The sequence below is a fragment of the Dendrobates tinctorius genome, unplaced genomic scaffold (genome assembly GCF_039654945.1).
Source record: "Dendrobates tinctorius isolate UK_male_01 unplaced genomic scaffold, ASM3965494v1 ptg000046l, whole genome shotgun sequence".
NCBI classification, from domain to species: Eukaryota; Metazoa; Chordata; class Amphibia; order Anura; family Dendrobatidae; genus Dendrobates; species Dendrobates tinctorius.
In genome coordinates this window covers 21,498,924-21,523,579 of record NW_027361714.1, presented here as the reverse complement: position 1 = coordinate 21,523,579, position 24,656 = coordinate 21,498,924, and the positions used below count along the sequence as shown (strand labels likewise).

The window sequence follows — 24,656 nt, the reverse complement described above, 5'->3', positions numbered from 1 at the left end:
TCCAGGACAGTTCCCTGAGCAGACAATGGCTGACTGTCATCAAGACTTCCCTCCTTCTCCTCTTCCTCCTCTGCTGCAGATGCCTGATCCTTAATGTGCTTCAAAGTTTGCATGAGCAGACGCATAAGTGGGATGCTCATGCTTATGATGGCGTTGTCTGCGCTTACCAGCCGTGTGCATTCCTCAAAACACTGAAGGACTTTACAGAGGTCTTTCAGCATTGACCACTGCACACCCGACAACTCCATGTCTGCCCTCAAACTGCCTGCCCGTGTATCCTCCCACAAATGCATCACAGCCTGCCTCTGTTCACACAGCCTCTCAACCATGTGCATGGTGGAGTTCCACCTTGTTGCAACGTCTATGATTAGGCAGTGCTTGGGGAGGTGGAGCGATTGCTACAGCCTCTGCATACGACTGGAGTCTACGGGCGAGCGACGGATGTGCAAGCACAGTCTTTGCACCTTATGGAGCAGGGCTGTTAACTCCGGATAATTAATTAGGAAGCACTGCACCACCAGGTTCAAGGTGTGAGCCAGGCAAGGTATGTGTCTGAGCTTTGCAAGGGCTGTGGCCGCCACAAAATTATGGCCGTTATCACTGATACCTTGCCTGGCTCAAGATGTAGACTGCCCAGCCATGACTCAGTTTCTCGCTGCAAGTAGTCAGCCAGTGCCTCCTCGGTGTGTCTGTTGTCACCAAAAGACATCATCTTTAAAACAGCCTGCTGACGCTTACCACTAGCTGTTCGATAGTGGGACACCTCGTGTGCAACACTGGCAGCTGCGGATGGAGTGCTCGTGCGACTGCACTCTGTCGACGAGCTTTCGCTTCTGGAGGAGGAGGGTGGAACGCCTACAGCCAACTGTTTCCTATACCGTGTGCTAGGCAGCACTGTTCCACCGCCGCTGTCCCCTGTGGAGCCAGCATCCACCACATTAACCCAGTGCGCAGTGATGGACACGTAACGGCCCTGGCTATGCCAACTGGCCCATGCATCTGTTGTGAGGTGCACCTTTCCACTCACTGATTGTTTGAATGCATGGACAATGCGGTCTTTTACATGCAGGTGGAGGGCAGGGACGGCTTTTCGAGAAAAGAAGTGCTGACTGGGTAGGTCATAGTGTGGGACAGCGTAGGCCATGAGCTCTCGGTACATTTCCCTTTCAACCAAACAGAAGGGCATCATCTCTAATGAGATCAGTTTGGCAATTTAGGCGTTCAAAGCCAGTGTACGCGGATGAGAGGATGAGTACTTTCTTGTGCTACTCAGAGTGTCTGATAGGGTGAGCTGGACTTGAGAGCTGCATATGGGGAAACAAGCGGTGGACATGACGGACTGAGAGGGGGTTGGTGATGGTGATGGTGGTGGTGGTGGTGGTGATGGCCTAGATTCAGTCTTTCGTTGCAAAAACATTGTGATTCCGACTGCTTTGGCCTTTTGACGACACCTCGACATTTCTTGCTGGTGGTGTGCTTACCGGTGGGCTTACAGTGGGGGGAAGCGATGGAGCGTTGCTGGCTACCTTCAGTTGGAGCAGGTGCACATGTGCTACCTGAGGTTTTGTAGTCCGTCCATGCTTGCAAGTGGATGGTGATTAAATGTCTAAGCATGCAACTGGTATTCAAATTTCAGAGATTTTTCCCTCGGCTAAAGATCCTTCCGCACTTCTTACAGATAACCTTTGCCTCATCAATAGGATTTTGGTAAAAAAAGTGCCACACTGCACTCTTCCTACTATGGTTTACATTTTCAGGGCTTGCACGCTGTGCTAATATGACCGTCTGGCCAAGCTGTCCTGCAACTCTTTTTGTTTTTTACCACTTTTTTAGACAGCTATGGGCCTGCCAGATAACCGCTGCTGCGATGTCGATGCCTGCTGCTGATCTTTATCCTCTTCCTCCAATGGATGACAATTCGGGCCAACAACTGGGTTATCCATCACCTCCTCTTCAATTTCATCTGCACCATCCTCTGTGTCATCGTGTAAGGTGGTATAGTATGCAGGAAGGGGCACCTGAGTTTCATCAGGGTCAGATTCTGGCTCAGTAGACTGCGAGGGCAATGTAGTGCTCTGGGTCAATGTACCAGCAGAATTATCAGAATTATCTAGCAGTGGCTGTGCATCAGTGCACTCCATGTCAGATTCATCTTGGACTGGGGAATTCAGTATTTGACTTGATAACCCAGGCATGGTATGTGAAAAGAGCTCCATGGAATAATCTGAAGTGTGGCCTGCCGCATCCTTCACTTTTGGTGGGGGTGAAGGACACAAGGAAAGGTGTTGTTCCTGACCAGAAGCCTGCACTGACGACTCAGTGCTTTCATTTTTTGAAACTTCAGAAGAGGAGGCGATAGAGCTGAAGGCTGTTTCGGCAATGTAAGCCAAAACCTGTTCCTGATGCTCCAGCTTTAAAAGCGGTTTACCTACTCCCAGAATTGGGAGCCTTTCAGGCCTTCTTGAGCCAGACAATGACGCAGGCTCAACACCTCCTGCCTTAGGTGCTATTGTGCTTTTGGCACTACCAGCAGATGCACCACCACCAACATCAGTGCCAGCTGGCCCCCCGCCCACATCCGCGGCCTCTTCCACCATACATCCTCATGTTTGGGAAAATGTACCAAAAATTCCAGCCGATATATGGTACTGTATCAGAAGATACCAGGTGTATATAGTTTTGGGGTAATTGCAAATCTCCATATATATTTCAGGAGTCACACACAGACGCTCTCAGGCTCAGTATGGATTAGACAAGAATATAAAAAGCTGAAAAAGGGTACTGTATCACAAGCGTACAGCTGTATACAGTCTAGGGGTAATTGTAAATCTCCATATATATTTCCGTAGTAACACACAGACGCTCACAGGCTCCGCATGGATTAGACAAAGATACAAAAAGCTGAAAAAGGGTACTGTATCAGAAGATCAGAAGATACCATAATTTTAAATCTCTGTATATATTTCTGGAGTAACACACAGATGCTCACAGGCTCAGTATGGATTAGATAAGAATATAAAAAGCTGAAAAAGGCTACTGTATCAGAAGATACCTGGTGTATATAGTGTTGGGGTAATTTTAAATCTCCGTATATATTTCAGGAGTCACACACAGATGCTCTCAGGCTCAGTATGGATTAGACAAGAAAATAAAAAGCTGAAAAAGGGTACTGTATTACAAGCGTACAGCTGTATACAGTCTAGGGGTAATTGTAAATCTCAGTATATATTTCCAGAGTAACACACAGATAGGGCAGCACAGTGGCTCAGTGGTTAGCACTGCAGTCTTGCAGCGCTGGAGTCCTGGGTTTGAATCCCACCAAGGACAACATCTGCAAGGAGTTGTTCTCCCCTCCTCTTCAATTTTATCTGCACCATCCTCTGTGTCATCGTGTAAGGTGGTATAGTATGCAGGAAGGGGCACCTGAGTTTCATCAGGGTCAGATTCTGGCTCAGTAGACTGCGAGGGCAATGTAGTGCTCTGGGTCAATGTACCAGCAGAATTATCAGAATTATCTAGCAGTGGCTGTGCATCAGTGCACTCCATGTCAGATTCATCTTGGACTGGGGAATTCAGTATTTGACTTGATAACCCAGGCATGGTATGTGAAAAGAGCTCCATGGAATAATCTGAAGTGTGGCCTGCCGCATCCTTCACTTTTGGTGGGGGTGAAGGACACAAGGAAAGGTGTTGTTCCTGACCAGAAGCCTGCACTGACGACTCAGTGCTTTCATTTTTTGAAACTTCAGAAGAGGAGGCGATAGAGCTGAAGGCTGTTTCGGCAATGTAAGCCAAAACCTGTTCCTGATGCTCCAGCTTTAAAAGCGGTTTACCTACTCCCAGAATTGGGAGCCTTTCAGGCCTTCTTGAGCCAGACAATGATGCAGGCTCAACACCTCCTGCCTTAGGTGCTATTGTGCTTTTGGCACTACCAGCAGATGCACCACCACCAACATCAGTGCCAGCTGGCCCCCCGCCCACGTCCGCGGCCTCTTCCACCATACATCCTCATGTTTGGGAAAATGTACCAAAAATTCCAGCCGATATATGGTACTGTATCAGAAGATACCAGGTGTATATAGTTTTGGGGTAATTGCAAATCTCCGTATATATTTCAGGAGTCACACACAGACGCTCTCAGGCTCAGTATGGATTAGACAAGAATATAAAAAGCTGAAAAAGGGTACTGTATCACAAGCGTACAGCTGTATACAGTCTAGGGGTAATTGTAAATCTCCATATATATTTCCGTAGTAACACACAGACGCTCACAGGCTCCGTATGGATTAGACAAAGATACAAAAAGCTGAAAAAGGGTACTGTATCAGAAGATACCAGGTGTATATAGTGTTGGGTAATTTTAAATCTCTGTATATATTTCTGGAGTAACACACAGATGCTCACAGGCTCAGTATGGATTAGATAAGAATATAAAAAGCTGAAAAAGGCTACTGTATCAGGAGATACCTGGTGTATATAGTGTTGGGGTAATTTTAAATCTCCGTATATATTTCTGGAGTAACACACAGATGCTCTCAGGCTCAGTATGGATTAGACAAGAATATAAAAAGCTGAAAAAGGGTACTGTATCAGAAGACACAGGTGTATATAGTGTTGGGGTAATTTTAAATCTCCGTATATATTTCAGGAGTCACACACAGATGCTCTCAGGCTCAGTATGGATTAGACAAGAAAATAAAAAGCTGAAAAAGGGTACTGTATTACAAGCGTACAGCTGTATACAGTCTAGGGGTAATTGTAAATCTCAGTATATATTTCCAGAGTAACACACAGATAGGGCAGCACAGTGGCTCAGTGGTTAGCACTGCAGTCTTGCAGCGCTGGAGTCCTGGGTTCGAATCCCACCAAGGACAACATCTGCAAGGAGTTTGCATGTTCTCCCCGTGTTTGCGTGGTTTCCTCCGGTTACTCTGGTTTCCTCCCACATTCCAAAGACATACTGATAGGGAATTTAGACTGTGAGCCCCGGGACAGTGATGATAATGTGTGCAAAACTGTAAAGCGCTGCGGAATATGTTAGCGCTATATAAAATAAAGATTATTATTATTAGATAGTCAGCATGTATTTGTCCGTGATACCAGCCGGCACACGGTAGTGTGTGAGGAGTGCACAGCTTTATACGGTGTGGGAAAAAATGAACACTCGGTACGTGTGCAGAAAAAAAGAATAGAAGTATTAGTGCTGTGTAAAAAGCAGTCTGCACAGCAGTACACACAGCAATACAGCTAGCAGCCTATTAACCAGCTCTGCTGCTGCACAAAAGAAAATCTTCTGTTAGCATGGCTGGTCTGGAGCCAGAATCTCCAGGAGTGGACCCTCTGGGCCGTGGCACTGAGGGGCCCCAGGCAAGCCGCCAGGTGGAACCGACCCCTATACAGGGACCGTTAGGAGCAGGCCCAGGGGTTCGAGTACCACGGTAGCCGGTACCGAGAGGGGCGGCTCAGGATGGACTGGAGTAGGAGTGTGGGACTGAAGTGTAGATGGCAGAACAGAGCTGGAACACAGGAGACAGGAGTGGAGTAAGACTGTAGACTGGAACGTGGAAGGACTGAAGTGTAGATGACAGGACAGAGCTGGAACACAGGAGACAGGAATGGAGTAAGACAGTAGACTGGAACGTGGAGGGATGGCTGGAGCAGGAACACAGGAGACAGGATTAGAGGAGGATGGAAGGACTGGAGCAGGATGGAACTGGAACACCGGAGGCAGGACTGGAGTAGGATGGAAGGACTGCAGGACTGGAGTGCAGCAGGGGACACTGATAGCAGTACTGCGAGGCTGCTGCAGGGAGAACACGGGATTGTGAGACTGCAGAGAACACACGAAGAAGCGGAGCCCAGTGTGCTAGGAAACACAACGATCAGGCGCCTCCCTCAGGGGTCAGGGGGTGCTTCCGGGTCAAGGCACAGCTGGAGCACAAGAGGCAGAAGGGAGACGCGGCCACGGCCTATGGTGCAAAGACGCTGTCGGAGACGCTTTGCATGCAAAGACGCTGTCGGCCGCGCACTGTCAGAGGTGACCACCGTGGCTGTCGGGTGGCGAGGGGCTGCGGCGTGGGAGCGCTGGCCAGGTGAGTATGCAGAGACAGCGTTGGAATGAAGGCCGGGTGAGTATGTCGGAACGGCATGACAGTACCCCCTCCCCTAAGCTGCCCTCCCCGGAGATTAGCAAGAAATCTCTTGAGGATATGGGGAGCATTGATATTCTCCCAAGGTTCCCAGGATCTCTCCTCAGGACTGGAACGTGGAGGGATGGCTGGAGCAGGAACACAGGAGACAGGATTAGAGGAGGACAGAAGGACTGGAGCAGGATGGAATTGGAACACCGGAGGCAGGCTGGAATAGGACGGAAGGACTGGAGCAGGATGAAACAGGAACACCGGAGGCAGGACTGGAGTAGGATGGCAGGACTGGAGCAGGATGGAACATGAATACCGGAGACAGGACTGGAGTAGGACGGCAGGACTGGAGCAGGATGGAACAGGAACACCGGAGGCAGGACTGGAGTGGGACAGCAGGACTGGAGCTGGATGGAACAGGAACACCGGAGGCAGGGCTGGAGTAGGACAGCAGGACTGGAGCAGGATGGAACAGGAACACCGGAGGCAGGACTGGAGTAGGAAGGCAGGACTGGAGCAGGATGGAACAGGAACACCGGAGGCAGGACTGGAGTGCAGCAGGGGACACTGATAGCAGGACTGCAAGGCTGCTGCAGGGAGAACACAAGAATGGGATTGTGAGACTGCAGAGAGCATACGAAGAAGCGGAGCCCAGTGTGCTGGGAAACACAGCGATCAGGCGTCTCCCTCAGGGGGAAGCGGCCTGATATGCCCCTGTCTGGTCTGCCATTGGTCAGGGGGTGCTTCCGGGTCAGGGCACAGCCGGTGCACAAGAGTCAGAAGGGAGACACGGCTTATGGCGCATGCACATTGCATGCAAAGACACCGTCAGCCGTGCGCCTGTCAGAGGTGACCACCGTGGCTGTCGGGCGGCGAGGGGCTGAGGCATGGGAGCGATGGCCGGGTGAGTATGCAGAGACGGTGTGGGAATGGAGGCCGGGTGAGTATGTCGAAATGGCGTGACATCCTCCCCTATCACGGGCAGGCAGCCTAATAACCAGCGCTGCTGCACACAACAAAATCCTCCCCTGTCACTGCACACTAACTGTACAGCACAATTGTTATCAGCACAAGCACAGAATCACTTTTCTTTCCAGCCTAACTCTCTCCCTACTGAGAAACAGCAGCAGCAACCTCTCCCTACGCTAAGATCAGCAGAAGTAAAATGGCGGTCAGCGGTCAAGGCTTTTATAGCCACTGTGACACCGCACAAAGCAAGCCAATCACTGCAATGCCCTTCTCTAAGATGGTGGTGGCCGCTGCCCATGTCATCTCGTTGCCCACAGTGTGCGTCCTTGCTCATTGGATGAGAAAAGGTGACTGCAAGCATTATGGGAAACACGACTTTGGCACTTGGGTTGACGACTGCATGGCCGACTTCACGCTATGGTTGGGTTTCGCTCAGCGAAACCCGACTTTGGCGAAAGCCGGCGATTTTTGAATCTGACCGACCTGTTTCGCTCAACTCTACTGATGAGAGGTAGCTTAATTTACAGGTGCATGTCTCCAGAATCATGAGCTGGGGACCACATGTACTGGAAATACAACATACTGCTGACTACAAATTAGTGGACACTACAATGGCAGTTTGACATCCACTGCTGCTTGCTTCTGGGAAACACCCATGGAGTCAAAATCATCACTACACCTGTAAATAAATTCCCAAAGAGATATAATTTCCAAAATGAGGTCACTTCAGGGTGGATTCTGCTCTTCTAACACTTAGGGGCTCTGTATATGGAGTTTGCATATACAATCTATTCTAGGAAAATCTGCACTCCTGGAAGCAAATAGCCCTTCATCCCTCCCGGGTCTTGCCGTGTGGCTAAGTAGTACTGTTCAACCGCATATGGGGTATTTCTACATTAAAGGGAATATGTCACCCCATTTTAGCCCTATAAGCTGAGGCCAACACTATCAGGGGCTTATCTACAGCATTCTGTAATGCTATAGATAAGCCCCGGATGAAACCTGAAAGATAAGAAAAACACATTAGATTCTACTCACCGGGGGCGGAGTTGGGTGCGATGGGTGTTGCGGTCCGGTCCTGCACCTTCCATCTTCATACGATGATGTCCTCCTCTTTGCTTCTCCCTCGGCTCCTGCGCAGGCGTACTTTATCTGCCCTGTTGAGGGCAGAGTAAAGTACTGCAATGCGCAGGCGATGGGAAAGGTCAGAGAGGTCCCACGCCTGCGCACTGCAGGACTTTACTCTGCCCTCAACAGGGCAGATAAAGTATGCCTGCGTAGGAGCCAAGGGAGAATCAAGGAGGAGGACATCATCGTATGAAGATGGGAGGTGCCAGACGGGATGGTGACACCCATCGGCCCGGCCCGAACGCCAGGATGAGTATAATATAACTTATTTTTCTTCTCTTTCAGGTTACATCGGGGGCTTATCTACAGCATTACAGAATGCTGTAGATAAGCCCCTGATAGCTGTGGCCGCAGCTTATAGGCCAAAAATGGGGTGACAGATTCCCTTTAAGTTGAAATTGTAAGACAAATTTTGGTGCTATTTAAACCCATTTACCAGTGTGAAATGTCAAATTTGATGCTAATACAGGATTTTGTACGTAAAAATGTAAATATCTTTTTCTTCACTGCCCAATGGTATAAAATTCTGTGACAAACCTGTGGTGTCGATATGATCAGTGGACCCTAAATGAATTCATTTTGAGGTTCAGTATGTAAAATGGGGTCACTTGGGTTCTACTGTTCTGGCACCTCAGGGGCTCTACAAAGGTGTCATGGTACCCTCAAATCAGTCCAGAAAAATCTGAACTCTAATACAGGACTTTTTTCCTTATGAGGGGCCTATTTTCTCTGGCTATCTAGTGGAAAATAAAAAAAATTGGCACTAACACATTTTTGTGGGAAAAATATTTTTTTTTCATTTTTACAGATCAATGTAATAAAATTCTGTAAAGCACCTTTGGTTTAAGGTGCTCTCCCAACATCTAGATAAATTCCTTACAGGGTTTAGTTTCCAAAATTGGGTCACTTGTGGGGGGTTTCCACTGTTTAGGCAAATCAGGGGCTCTCCAAATGTGACATGACCCCCCTGAACATGCCATCAAAATTCACATTGCAAAACGTCACTCCATTTTTTTAAAACCCTACCGTTCACCCAAACAATAGTTTTCCTCCATATATAGGGTATCTGCGTACTTTGTTCAACAAATTTTATGGTGCATTTTCCCCCATTATCCTTGCGAAAATAAAAAAATGGAGCTAAAAGAACATTTTTGTTGGAAAAATATGATTTTCTATTTTCACGTCTCAGTGTTATCAACTTCTGTGAAGCATCAGGGGGTTCAAGGTGCTCACCACACATCTGCATAAGTTCCTTGAGGGTTATAGTTTCCAAAATAGGGTCACTTGTAGTAGTTTTCCACTCTTTAGGCATATCAGGGGGATCTCCAAACGTGACATGACATCTGCTAATGATTATAGCAAATTTTGCGTTCAAAAAGTCAAATGGCACTCCTTCCCTTCTGAGCCCTGCTTAGTGCCCAAACAGTAGTTTTTCTCCACATATTGTCTATTGGCATACTCAGGAGAAATTGCACAACAAACTGGTGCATTTTCTGCTGTTACCCTTGAGAAAATGAAAAATTGGGGCCAAAAGAACATTTTTGTAGGAAAAATTATTTTTTTTATTTTCACGGCTCAATGCTATAAACTTCAGTGAAGCACCTGGGGATTCAAGGTGCTCACCACACATCTAGATAAGTTCCTTGATTTATCTAGTTTCCAAAATGGGGTCATTTGTGGGGAGGTTTCTACTCTCTAGGCACATTGGAGTTTCTTCATCTGCTAATGATTCTAGCAAATTTTGCATTCAAAAAGTCAAATGGCGCTCCTTCCCTTCTGAGCCATTCTGTGCGCCAAAACATGACCATCTGTCTGAGATGGTTTAGTGACTCCTGTATTGAGCAGGAGGTTGGACACCATGACACTGGAGATCCCTTCCAACTCTAACATCATAAAATTCTATGTAAGAAACGTATGGTAAAAGTTGAAATGGCAGTGGATGGGATAGTATAAAAAAAAAAAAAGTAGTTCAACATTTGGTAGCTACTTGCAGCTGCAGAATCACCACCACCACTGACACCAGCTGTCTGTGCAGCAGCATTATCAAACAAAGGGCACAATTGGACTATTTTGTGTTTGCCAAATGTATTCGTAGAAAGGAAACAGAGGGCATTATTAAATGTATGATTCACTACTTGTTTCGGTCAAAGCAGGATGATGTTCCCACTATCAGTGATACCATGGGTTTGAATCAGTGTTCTGCACAGTACAGTCTACCTAATTAAAAATTACTAAGGAATAATTTTTGGACATATTTAACTTTAAAAAAATGTGAAAGTAAATAGACTGTTAGCTACTACAGCATTACCATTGGTTTCTGTAATGAGGTCACATTGACATTACTGACATTATGATTGCTTTAACCCCTTCCTGACATGCGCCGTTCTAGTACTGCTCTGGGGGAACTGCGCATCCGCAAACAGTAGTAGTAGTACTGTGCCACGATCATGCAGCCTCACGGTGAGCGCGGCGGCGATCGCGTGCGCGTGACAGCTGTATGTGACAGCTGACACCCCGCAGAAATGCCCATGATCGGTGGTAGTACCGATCGAGGGCATCAGAGAAACATCATGCAGGGAGGGGGCTCCCTGCGTGCTTCCACCGTAACAACGCGATGAGGTCCTTCCGGGTCCTGGCGTGAGGTGGCTTCTCAAGTGCCTGCTAAGAGCAGGCCCTGAGAAGCCTCCTGCACTGCCTTTCAGATCGCTGATCTCTATATAGTAATGTCCCACCCTGGGACAATGTAAAAAAGTGAAAAAAAAATATTATGTGTAAAAATATTTTTAAAAAATTCATAAATAAAATAAATAAATAAATATTTTCCTAATAAATATATTAATGTAAAAAAACGATAAAAGTACGCATATTTGGTATCGTCACATCAATAGCGATGCGCTCTATATAACTGTCCCACTAGTTAACCCCTTCAGTGAACCCCATAAAAAAATAAATAAAAAAAGAGGCAAAAAACAATGTTTTATCATCATACCGCCAAACAAAAAGTGGAATAGCACGCGATCAAAAAGACGGATATAAATAAACATGGTACCGCTGAAAATGTCATATTTCCTTCCACATTTTCAAAATTCCTGTCAAGCACCTGAAGGGTTAATAAAATTCTTGAATGTGGTTTTGAGTACCTTGAGATGTGCAGTTTTTATAATGGTGTCACTTTTGGGCATTTTCTGTCTTATAGACCCCTCAAAGTCATTTGAAGTGTGAGTTGGTCCCTAAAAGAATGGTTTTGCAATTTTGTTGTAAAAATATGAAATTGCTGGTCAACTTTTAACCCTTACAACTTCCTAACAAAAAAAATTATGTTTCAAAAATTGTGCTCATGTAAAGCAGACATGTTGGAAATGTTATTTATTTTCCTATTTTGTATGATATGACTCTCTAATTTAGGCTGGTTTCACATTTGCGTTTTTTAGCGCTGGAAAAAAACGCTAACCTGCGCATGCGTTTTTTCCCCTATCTTTAACATGGGTGCGCATACTTGCGCGCTTGTAAGCGCATGTATGCGATTTTCATGCGCTGCGTTTTTTTGGGGTGTGCGATTGGATTTTCCAGACGCATCATGTTGCATTTTTTGGCCCTGCAAAAAAGCGCATGCGCACATATGCGCACGTTTTGCGCTAAAAAGGGCCATTATAGCCTATGGATGCGCATATGTGCGCACTGGCATGCTCATGTAAGCGTTTTTTTGCATATGCGTTTTTTTTTTTTAACCATGGAATTTAGGGGTTTGAGTTAGAGTTAGGGTTAGTTAAGGGGGTTTAGGGTTAGGGTTAGGGTCAGGGTCAGGGTTAGGGTTGGGTTTTGGGTCAGGGTTAGGGTTTAGTATGGTTTGGTTAAGGGTTAGGGTCAGGGTTAGGGTCAGGATTAGGGTTAAGTATGGTTTGGTTAAGGGTTAGGGTCAGGGTTAGGGTTAGGGTTAGGGTTAGGGTCAGGGTTAGGGTTAGGGTTAGGGTCAGGGTTAGGGTTAGGGTCAGGGTTAGGGTTAAGTATGGTTTTGTTAAGGGTTAGGGTCAGGGTTAGGGTTAGGGTTAGGGTTAGGGTCAGGGTTAGGGTTAGGGTTAGGGTCAGGGTTAGGGTTAGGGTTAAGTATGGTTTTGTTAAGGATTAGGGTCAGGGTTAGGGTCAGGATTAGGGTTAAGTATGGTTTTGTTAAGGGTTAGGGTCAGAGTTAGGGTTAGGGTTAGGGTCAGGGTTAGGGTTAGGGTCAGGGTTAGGGTCAGGGTTAGGGTTAGGGTCAGGGTTAGGGTTAGGGTTAGGGTTAGTTAGGGTTTAGGGTTTGGGTTAGGGTTAAGTATGATTTGGTTAAGGGTTAGGGTCAGGGTTAGGGTTAGGGTTAGGGTCAGGGTTAGGGTTAGGGTTAGGGTCAGGGTTAGGGTTAGTAAAGTCATGGTTTGGGTAGTGTGAGGGGCCACCTAAAAATGTTGGAAAAAAACGCAAACGCGGTAAAAACGCGCTAAAAACGCATACAAACGCATAAAAACGCTGCGTTTTTTTCATGCATGCTCATAAAAATGCTTGAAAAAAACGCAGCAGTTGTATGCTTATGTATGCGTTTTTTCAATGCGTTTTTTTGCGGGAAAAACGCGCTGCAAAAAAAAGCAAGTGTGAAACTAGCCTTAAGGGCATAAAAACTAAAATTTGAAAATTGCGAAATTTTCAAAATTTTCACCAAATTTCGATTTTCTTCACAAATAAACGCTTCATATTGAAGAAATTTTACCACTAAAGTGAAGTATAATATGTCATGAGAAAACATTCTCAGAATCACCAGGATCCGTTGAAGCGTTTCAGAGTTATGATCTCATAAAGTGACAGTGGTCAGAATTTTAATAATTGGCCTGGTCAGGAAGGTGAAAACAGGCTTTGGGGTGAAGGGGCTAAAGGTGCTGTCACACTTAGCGATGCACCAGCGATCCCGACAACGATATGGATCGCTGGTGCATCGCTAAGTGGTCGCTAGTGAGCTGCCACACAGGCAGATCTCACCAGCGACATAGCAGCGGTCGGGGGTCGCTACTGACGTCCTCCCGCCCGCGTCCAGGCATTGCTCGTCGGCGCCACAGGAAGCCCAGCAGGAAACTGACGACGAGAAACGGCCCAGGCCGTTCTCGCGCGATCAGCGATAACCAACGGGGCAGCCGGTCGGAGGTAAGTATCACACATAGCGATATCGCTAGCAATATCGCTGCTACATCACAAAACCAGTGACGTTACAGCGATATCGCTTAGTGTGACGGGGCCTTCAAGAGATTGATAGGTGTTGGATACAGTCTTAGAAAACCTCAAAGTGTTATACACATCTTTTCAAGCAATCGGGGTACCTGTGATTCTCAGATAATTTATAGACTGCTTTTGGAAAAAATGTCCAAATCTTGTGAATTTAAATTTCAAAAGTTTCAATCATATCTAGTGTTTAACAATTCAGTTATTTGTGGTGCCCAACAACACAAAAATCCTATAACTTTCAGAAGACTTATTCTAAAGCATTAGTCTTGTAATTGGCAATTATTTGGGGACGTGAAATGCCTGCAGAGGCGTACAATTCACAAGCAAAGCGCCATGGAATAAACAGCGATACAGTAAGAAATAATAGTATTGTTTTTCAAAGTGGGTATATCATTTTTTTGCTTTAGTTTGAGAAGTTTCTGTACTAATACCTACAGGCACATTTTTAGCTTCTTCAATATGTCAATCAAGGTAATGCTCAGAAAACTGATATGCTAAAGTATGAATACTCACAACTATCCTCTTCTTCAGAAATACATTTCAAGACATAACAGGCATAGATGAACCCAGCAAGCTGAAATAAAAGAAATATACGTTAGGCTATACGGATAATGTTACATTATTTACAGTATGTTTGCTGGCTTTCAGCACTTCATGTGGCGCTATACAGTTTCAATGCGGATAAATGTTCCTATTTTAGTACACTTCTCTCACAGGGTATGAACCGGATTTTATATTCCCTGGGGAAAAAAAGGAGAACAGTTTGAAATACAGATAAAGTGTACAAATAAGTATAAAGTACTATAATTTTCCAGCCTATTTTGAATTCCTTACCAAAAATATTTTCATCTGGTTTGTGCCAGGATTGCTTCTATAATAACACACTACTATTAGTCACTTATACTCATTGGTGTGTCTGGTGATAATCAAGTTCTTCCATTATTGAATCGATCCTTTAAAATGGTATTATTTTGGCTTTGACATATTTTGTCATATTTTGGTACACTTTAATGGGAGTGGGCACATTCCTTTATGTGAGGCAGTCTGTTTTTTTTACTTTTTGTTTTGCTTTTAATTGCATATTTAAATAAAATTGTATTTTATTATGGATCTCTTCGTTTCCCCTCTTATTGTATGCAGGGGTGTGAGCACTAAATAATAATAATGTGAATTACTATACACTTGTAAGTAGAGTTTTATAAAGAAAGGATTCTGTGCTTGATCATTTTCACATCTTTAGATCATTAAAGGGAACCTGTCATCAGGGTTTGCGGCTACCCCATCTGAGAGCAGCATAATGTAGGGGCAGAGACCCTGATTCCAGTAATGTGTGATACTTGGCTACTTGCCACAGTGTTGATAAAATCACTGTTCTATCTGCTGTAGATATAGCAGTTCCCTGAATGCTGCGTTCTATATAATCCTGCCCACACTTGTAATTTTTGTGTACCGTGCATAGGTAGAAAGCTGCCAATCACAGGTGGGGGCAGGGTTATGCACAGCTTATGAATATGCTTGACTACCTTGCAGCAGGTTTACTAGTCCTATAGGAATTATCTCCTGATATAAAAACAGTGATTTTATCAAAACTACAACATGCAGCCTAGTAAGTGGCACATTGCTGGAATCAGGGTCTCTCTTCCCACATTATGCTGTTTTCAGATAAGGTGGCAAAAACCTAATTAAAAATTCCCTTTAACCCCTTTCAGACACACCAACGTTGGACTCCCCATGTTTGGTTCGGGCTCCGCCGCTGAGCCCACACCTTTATGGGAGCATGTCACCTGATATATGTGTTTGTAACAGCCATAATCCACCCACAGCTGTTAACTAGTTAAATGCCGCTGTCAATTTCTGGCAGCGCCATTTAAATCGAGCTTATCGGGAGCACGTTGCTAATCCCGCCCATCAGTGATCCCGTCACATGATCGAGGGTCACCGATGGGTCGGCATGACAACCAGAGGTCTCCAGTAGAGTTGAGCTAATTTGTCACTGCATCTGAATTTGCCATATTGGTACCCTATTCGTGACGAATGTATGCTTGATGATCGGTTCCAAACATATTCAGTAAATTATACTCCCATTGACTCTAATGAAGTTCGGCTGTGTTCGACAAATATTGCAAAAACAATATTCGCTGCCGATCGGATTCGGAACCGAATCTGAGCAAATTCGCTCAACTGTAGTCTCCAGCAGACCTTTATGGTTGTCTTTACCGGATTGCTATGAGTGCCTGTATGTAGCAGAGACGATTGAAGTAGTGCAGCTTCTAGTCTCCCATGGAGACTATTGAAACATGCAAGAAGTAAAAAAAGTTTTTAAAAATATAAATTTTTTAAAAAAAAAGTTCAAATCACCGAACTTTCGCCCCATTTAAAATAAAACTCTAAAAAAAATCAAACATACAAATAGTTGGTATTGCCGCGTTCAGAATCACCCAATCAATATAAAAAAAAGAATTAAACCCATTGCTAAACGGCGTAACGAGAAAAAAAGTAAAAACTCCAGAATTACGTTTTTTTGGTCGCCTCAACATTACATTAAAATGAATAATGGGTGATCAAAAGATCATATTTGCACCAAAATGATATCATTAAAAACGTCAGCTCGGCACGCAAAAAATAAGTCCTCACCCAACCCGAGATCATGTGAAATGGAGACTCTACGGATCTTGGAAAATGGTGCAATTTTTTTTTTTTTCTAATAAACTTTGGATTTTTTTTTCACCACTTAGATAAAAAAGAACCTAGACATGTTTGGTGTCTGTGAACTCGTAATGACCTGGAGAATCATAATGGCAGGTCAGTTTTAGCATTTAGTGAACATGGTAAAAAAAAAAAAAAAAAACTACTGTGGAATTGCACATTTTTTGCATTTTCAACTGCACTTGAGATTTTTTTTCCAGTTTTCCAGTACATGATATGTTAAAACCAATGGTGTTGTTCAAAAGTACAACTTGTCCTGCAAAAAGCAAGGCCTCACATGGCCATATTGACCAAAAAATAAAAAATTTATGGCCGTGGAAAGAAGGGAGGCAAAAAAATGAAGATGCAAAAGCTGAAATACCCCTGGTCGTTAATGGGCAAATGAACATAGGTATGTAATTTGCTTTAGTCAGTACTACAACTTTTTCCATCTGCTAACGGTTGTAGTATAAGGCCGGGGTCACACTAACCGACGCAAAATACGGTCCGTAGTTTACAGGCGTAATACGGATGAATGACCCCTAAATAGTATGTCATCTGTAAGCAAGGTGTGGTCGCGTATTTTGCGCATGTCAGCATCCGTATGTAATCCGTATGCCATCCGTATGCTGAGATTTTCTCGCCGGCTTGCAAAGTGGACATATAATGGAGCCCTATGACAGGGTTTCTAACACAAACAAAAGAATAGATATAGACACATAGAATACATATATATATATATATATATATATATATATATACATGTCATTGAGAAACATATATATATATTTATATTTCACAGAGTTCTTCATAGCAGAATAGCCGCTAATTCAATTGCCGGCTTTTGTCAAATCATTCCCCAACCCGACATGAAATGACACATGGTTTAATTTATGGGCTCCCGCAGTAATTTGTCAATGCGGAAGCCCACACATTTTTTACAACAAATTAACCCCTTAAATTAACACCTACACCTCCCAAATTTTACACATCAACCCTCATCTAATTACTAATGAAAGACATACAAAAAAAACATGAAATGAAATGCTTTACTGAATGTAAACCATGTGTCATTTCATGTTGGGTTGGGGAATGATTTGACAAAAGCCGGCAATTGAATTAGCGGCTATTCTGCTATGAAGAACTCTGTGAAATATATATATATATATATATGTGTCTCAATGTCTATATCTATTCTTTTGTTTGTGTTATAAAACCTGTCAGTGTGATTTTACTGTATCGTGCACTGAATTGCCGGCTTTTCTAAAAGACACCGGGTGCGTATTTCTCGCAAGTCACACATCTGGTCCGTGTGTAATCCGTATTTGTAGCGCACCCATAGACTTGCATTGGCGTACTACGGGCGTAGTTCGCTGACAATCGCAGCATGCTGCGATTGGCACAGACCGTAGAATCCGGACGAGAAATATACGGCTGTTGGGAGCTGCCCCATAGAGAATCATTTGTCCGTGTGTAATGCGTGCTTTTAGCGCCTCTCACTCATCCGTATTCCTCTCTAGTGTGACCCCGAACTAAAAGTGTTAATAGTGTCTAGTTAATAGAGAGCAGGTAAAACAGTTGTATTTTCTCTTAAGAGTCTATAAATATGCATGACCCCAGCTTAGTTAATTATTAATTAGGAAGAACAAGCAAATCTGGTTATCATTCTCTTCTATATCATGTCTACAGAAAACGTACAGTCACAGCTATTGTAAGGATTAGCAATGTCTGCTATACATATGCTTAAAGCTGATATTCACCAGGATAATGAGGCATGCGCTATGGAATAAAAATGCAATAAAACAACCAGGAGATATTGCTTTTAGTCCTGACTTCAATATGTACTCATGTCATGTAGTATTCTGGACAGATTCATCAGATAAGGCAGTCTTTGGTTATGGGTTGGCATTTATCTTCAAGAGAGATTTTATTTCATTTTTAAGACATTTTCATATCACTCTGAAGTATGTCCTGGAAAAGCAGCGAAAATAAATGAATCTGTCTCAGATTGCATTGTTGGCTGTCAAAAATATCCTGTTTGTTAAAATGAATAGAACTGTAGCAAATAACGGCGTAAAATGCCGTCTACTTCTATAAAGCTCTCGCAGTAATTCTAGTGTCAAACGTTGCATCTGCTATAGAACGCATTGTGTGATCCCTAAGCAAATTACCCATTCTTTTCTTTTTATCCTCGCTGAACGTGAACCAAATCATCTTGTTCTCTGAAAGTCTACCAGATGTCTAGGTTAATAAAGAAATGCAGATGCACATATTTGTGGCACCCATTGCCATTCTGTGCAGCCCCTGGTGGTATTATGGATAAAATATTGCCTCACATTGTTTCTTATTGAGAGGCAGCCATAGTAGGTGGGTGTGTTATGGGGCGGGAGGACAACAAAAAATCAGAAAGAGAGGTTTGCTGCCAGATAGTCAGGAGATACATTTCCTAAGAATAGTTCCTTGATGGGATTCCTGAATTTCTTTGCCTCATTTCTGGCAATGTATTAAAGAGGTTGTCTGGGACTTTAACATCGATGGACTTTCATTAGGATAGGTCGTGAATGTCGGTGGGTGAGCGACACCCGTATCCCTGGTGATCAGCTGTTCCTGATGTTGGAGGCAGCCGGAATTGCTCAGTTGTGGAGCTTGTGGAGTAAAGGGGGCTCACTTCTATCTCTAAAGTAGCAAAATGTTGAAATATGTTTGGTGCAACAACTCCATTCCTGTCTATGAGTGTTCAGTTGCTTAATTTGTATGCTGTTCATAAAGTTAGAACGAAAAAAAACCTCACAGAGGCTCACACAGATAGAGCATGTGACTGTATTTCTTGTTTTTCCTGTGTCTGTGTATGAGAGAAGCAGCCTGTTGTAGATCCTGCACAGATACAGGCACACAAATGATTTATTCCTGATCTATTAAGCTTATCATATATTGTTCCTGATTGTTCCTGAATAAAGAAGCTCTGTTGTCACATACTTGGAGAGTATCTTGAATAATCCATTGCCAACACAAAAACCTTCTGTCACATGTACATTATTGGACAGCAAAGGGCCCATTTAATGTCCTTGCAAAAGGGCCATCTTTTTTCTGTGTGTGCCCCTAAATAGTTGGCTTTCATTTATTCTTTGCCCTTCTCTATATTTTTCAATGTAGAAGTCAGAAGTGATATAGCATGTGAACCTATCTTAAATGTGAGACTACATGGTACGACAGTCCACTCAGTCAAAACTCCACCCACCCTTGGTGGCAAATAGATTCTCTATTCTGCCTCAAGCCAGCCATCCTTAGTGATCTCACCCTAAATGGTGTCAGTAATGAGTGTCATTCCTTGACTTCTCTACCTGCTGATATCAGAACTTCTCCTCATGCTCATTCCCTTTTGTTTTTTTGTTTTCAGAGAGAATAAAAAGTTATCAAGTTATGAAATTTAATTTCAGGGGTGTAGAATCATCTTTGATTATGATTTTCAAACTTTAACCCCGTCATGACCTATGGTGTATATATAAGTCATAGGTTGTGTGCCTGCATGTTTTCTGGCACATGACAGCTGATCTGATCCGGTGTCATGCGCCCTTAACAGCCACGGGTGGAATCACGATCCACTCACGTCTGTTAACACGTTAAATGCCGCTGTCAATCTCCGACAACTGCATTTAATATGACAGTGCCAGAAGAGTGTCACTAATCCCGCCCATCGGCGCACCCGTCACATAATCGCTGGGATCAGATGGGTTGGCATGACAACCCAGGATCTGCAGGAGACCCCTGTGGTTGTCATTGCTGATCTACTCATAGGAGATGATCAATTCTGCTCACAGCGTTGCTAAGTGTAGCACAAGTGATCAGACAATCTCACCTTCAAGTCTCCTAAGGAGACTATTGAAGCATGTAAAAAGTAGAAGAATAAGTTTATTAAAAATATTTACAAAATTTAAAAATATAACAGTACAAATAATCCCCCTTTTGCCCCATTCGAAATAAAATAAAATATAAAAATACGCATGTTTGGTATTGCTGTGTTCAAAAGTGCCCAATCTATCAAAATAGTAATCTGATTTTCACAACATTGCAATAAAATGCAATAACGGGTGATCAAAACATCATATTTACCCCAAAATGAATAGAAATATCAGCTTGGCGTGCAAAAAATAAGCCCTCACCCAGCCCCAGATCCTGAAAAATGGAGCCTTTTTTTTAACAAACTTTGGATTTTTTTTACTACTTAAATAATAAAGAACCATATTTGGTATTTACAAACTCGTACTGACCTCGAGAATCATATTGGCAGGTCAGTTTTAGCATTTAGTGAACATGGCAACATAAAAACCTAAAAAACAGATGTAGAATTGCACTTTTTTTTTGCAATTGCACCCCACTCTTTTCCCATTTTCCAGTACAGGATATGGTAAAACCAATAGTGTAGTTCAAAAGTACAACTCGTCCTGCAGAAAACAAACCCTCACATGACCATGTCTCTAGGAAGAAGGAGAGCAATAAAACAGAATTGCAAAAATGGAAAACCCCAAGGTTGTAAAGGGGTTGTTTCATTTCTATAAAAAGGGTTTTCTTTACATTAAAAAATCCAACAATCCTTTGTTTTGTAGATCATCCCCATCCATTTTATGGAAAAGCATACAAGCACATTTTAGCAATAGATGATTTATAGCATCTAGCAGTACAGAACATTGAGTACTGTAGCTACAGGCAGTTGGGTATGTCTGCGCACGGCGAGAAGGATGGAGGAAAGCTGTGTTGCAGTCATTGGATGTCAGAGTGAGTTGACAACAAGGAGAGTTAGTAGGTAAAATATACAGACATGAATGTTTTAGACCAGTTGAAAGAAACATGGTCCTTATTAGAAAAATATGGTAGTCAGGAAGTTACATCCCCCTAAATACGAAATGTAAAGTATGAAAAGTCTTATCTATAGAGTGCCTATAGCTAATGCACATGCCTGCACATGTCCTTTTGCGTCACCTTTTACATTATAGTTACAGAAAATCACTGCTGAATACAATGGTTTAAATCACTTTGTTTTTCTTCCACATCTCTAATATTTAGACAGGACCCAGTGTATTTGATATATAATTTACTGTGGTTTGACATTTTACCATGACATTTGCAACTCAACAATGTTTTTCAGAAATATACACATGTAACGTAACACCATAATAGAAACAATAAAGTAGGTGAGTGCTGTAAGCATCACCTCTATATATTCATGTATGTATTCCAAATTGGGGATGGGGCAGGTGTTCTGTGAAGAGTAATGATATGACAAGGCAAGGGATAGAACAGGGTCCTGCCCTCATTTAAATTGAATAATGTGCGCTTTTCTGTAACTGCTGTTTGTCACAACACTAAATATCACGCGCAATTTGCTTTGTCTTTTGTCTGAAAACATTACCATTATATAAAGGACAAGGCTACAAATTAGAAGATCAAATTTATTCAGGTTATGCATCAACTAACAGAGTCATTTTACCAAGCATAGAAAGTAGTCAGTGCTTCCAAACAAGCAGAGAAAACCAAACGTTAAAGGGGTTGTCTGGCCTTGGTGGACAAGTATGCAGTCACGCTATGTGACAGCAGACTTGTGAATCCTCACAGCACATAGTGTGCGCTGTCAGGATTTCAGGTCCTGGCACCAGGAGACAGTGGGAGGATGACCACAAGTATGCGATATGCATACATGCGATCATGTGCCACCTAGAAGTGTGAAGCTTCACTCAATACATGTTAATTGAGGCCAGATACATCTAGTCAGAATTTGATAGGGACTATGCAAATCACATACTTGCGGTCGCATGACCGCCAACTCCTCATGCCAGCACCGGAGAATTCTCACAGCACGCACTGTGCACACTGTGAGGATTCACAAGTCTGCAGCTACATAGAATGAATATAGACTTGTACCCCAAGGCTGGACAACCTCTTTACGGCAGAAAATGTACTCTACACATACATTTGCACATTTGAAAACAGTGGTGAAAATGATTCAAAAGAAAAAAGCTGCAAAAAATGGTAAAAATAAATTAAATGCATGTATTAAAGTATGGCAGAATGTACACCTACTGTATGTTGAGGCCTTTGGGGCCACAAATAAAAACTCAACCCTACTCGAATGATAAATATCAAATATTGCAGAAACTATGGGAAGAATTCGATCTGTAATATAAATGCTTAGATCAATAATTGCAGCTGCAATTTGCTTACCATTGAGATTCTATTGATATTAATGACCTATCCTTTAGATAGGTCATCAATATAAGATCTACGTAGGTCTGACACTTGGCCTCCATACTGATCCACCGCTATCAGGTCACTAGTGTTGAGCATTCCGATACTGCAATATCGGATATCGGACGATATTCGCGGTATCGGAATTCCGATACTGAGTTCCGATACTTTTAGTATATCGAAAACTGGAATCGGAAGTTCCCATAATGCAATGAGCCAGTTTGATTTTATTCAGCCAATGAGGATCCTAAGAAGTGTGGGCACATCCTGTTAGAGCGTGTTAGGCATGTAACTACTGGCATGGCTGTGATTGGCTGCTGAAATGATGTCATGATGAACTATAAAAGCCGCTGCCGCCATTTTGGGTTCACTCTGCTGTGAATTCAGTTAGGGATAGGACGCTGCTGTTCTGAGGGACAGTGTGACCTAGTGATTTCTCTATTTTTTGCTTTACCCAGGCTACTTTATCAACCGCTGTAGCTTTCTTTTGCCTTGCAGCGCAGTCCACGGCTGTCTGCGAGGTCTCTGTGTGTGAGTGCAGCTCACGCTGTAGTGTGTTCTGCAGCCACCTCCAGCTGTAGTCCGCTCAGCGTGTGTCACTGCCTCATACATTGTCCTTTTTTGCATTAGTGCTGCTCATTTTTCCAGATTTCTCCTCTTAGTGTGGTTCCATCTGTGTCCAGCTAGAATATTTGCAAACACTATGTAGGAGTAGATAGAGGAGCCTTTCTGCTGGCTTGTGCCCTGCAGCCCCAGCCAGATTAGTATTAGCCTATTTTTTGGAGCCTCATCTATTGCATTGTAGGTTACCTTCCTGCATTGTAATAGCTACAAAAAGTTTGTGATACTATCGGTTTTACATCTTTGGGCGCATCCAGTGTCTTTTTGTGAAAAAAAAAAGTTAATAAAGTTCACCAAACACTCCACTTTACAGTTGTGTAGGCCACATTAGCTCATATTAAAGTCTAGTCCACACTTTATAAAATTAGTGTTTCTTTTACCTGTTAGCATCTGTTCAGGAATAAGCACACTAAGCCCTTAGTACTTTTCTGCCTATCTTTATCAGTCTACCAAGATGAAGAAGGCAGGGAGTAAGGCACGTGGTTGTGGGGGTGGAGTTTCTGCAGGGAGAGGACGTGGGGATTCTGTGCCTGCTGCGGGCACCAGTGACTCAGCATCCCCCAGTTTTCCCAGGGAACAGTCCTTTATGTGCAGCTTTGTAGGAGCTCGCCGTACCCCACTGCTGCGGGATGAACAAATTGAAGCCATTGTCGGATGGATGGCAGCTAACGCATCCACTTCAATTAGTTCTAGATCCTCTCTGGTACAGAGCACTGAAAAGCACCCATCTGTCTCTTCACCACCTGCCAAATTGCCCAGGCAGTCATAGAGCCCTGGACAGGAGCCATCTCTACTTCTGTTCTCTGAATCTGTGGGCTTGGAAAGAGGGGGCCAGCCAAGCAGCATTCGAGAATTTGAAGAAGAGGTAGTATGCAGTTATGCGCAACAGCTTTGTCTCTCTGGATCTGAAGAGGTGGGTGGGCCAGTGCCTATGGTCAGCACACCTCAGTACGCATCTGATGATGAGACTCAGGTGCCACTTTCTGGTGTGTACTGTGCTGTCGAGACTACCCAGGAGAAGCAGTCGTTTGAAGAGGGTAGTGTAGATGATGAGGTCTTTGACCCATCATGGTGTGAGGTACAGGAAGGTGGTGGGAGCAGCTCTGAGGAAGAGATTCCCCGAAAGGCCAAAAAAGGAGGGAGAGGGAGGGGGCAGACTCGGTTGCCTGTAGCCTCCACTTCGGCACCCATTAGGAGCATGCCTCTTCCAAAACCCAAAACGGGCACTCCCAAGACTTGCAGTGCCTTGTCCTTTTTTGACACAGTTGCAGATGACATTTGCTTTGTCAAATGCAAGCTGTGTAATCAGAAAGTGAAAAGAGGGAAAAGTGTCAGCAACCTTAATACCACAAATATGTGGAAACATGTGCGGATCAAGCACATGGTGGAGTTACAAAGACACACTGAAGACCTAGGCCAACCTACAGCACCACCTACCACCTCTTCAGCTCGTGTTGTAGCCTCTTCCTCCAGCTCACACACAGCTGGTTCGTCTTCCTCACAGGATCGCCATGGAAGAACCTCTGGCACTGTTGTACAGAGACACAGTGTCATTCCATCCACAGCACCATGTTCCCTGTCATCCTCACACTCTCAGGCCAGTCTACAGCTATCATTAGCACAGGCATT

General features: G+C 43.7%; 1 protein-coding gene across 1 annotated transcript in view; it reads right to left on the bottom strand.

Annotated features, from left to right (window-relative positions):
• NKAIN2 (sodium/potassium transporting ATPase interacting 2) overlaps positions 1 to 24,656 on the bottom strand; it is a 1,580,095-nt gene that overhangs the window by 128,794 nt on the left and 1,426,645 nt on the right. Inside the window, exon 5 of the mRNA XM_073575747.1 lies at positions 13,995 to 14,055. Coding sequence (XP_073431848.1) covers positions 13,995 to 14,055 — 61 coding nt within the window. The remainder of the gene's footprint in view (positions 1 to 13,994; positions 14,056 to 24,656) is intronic.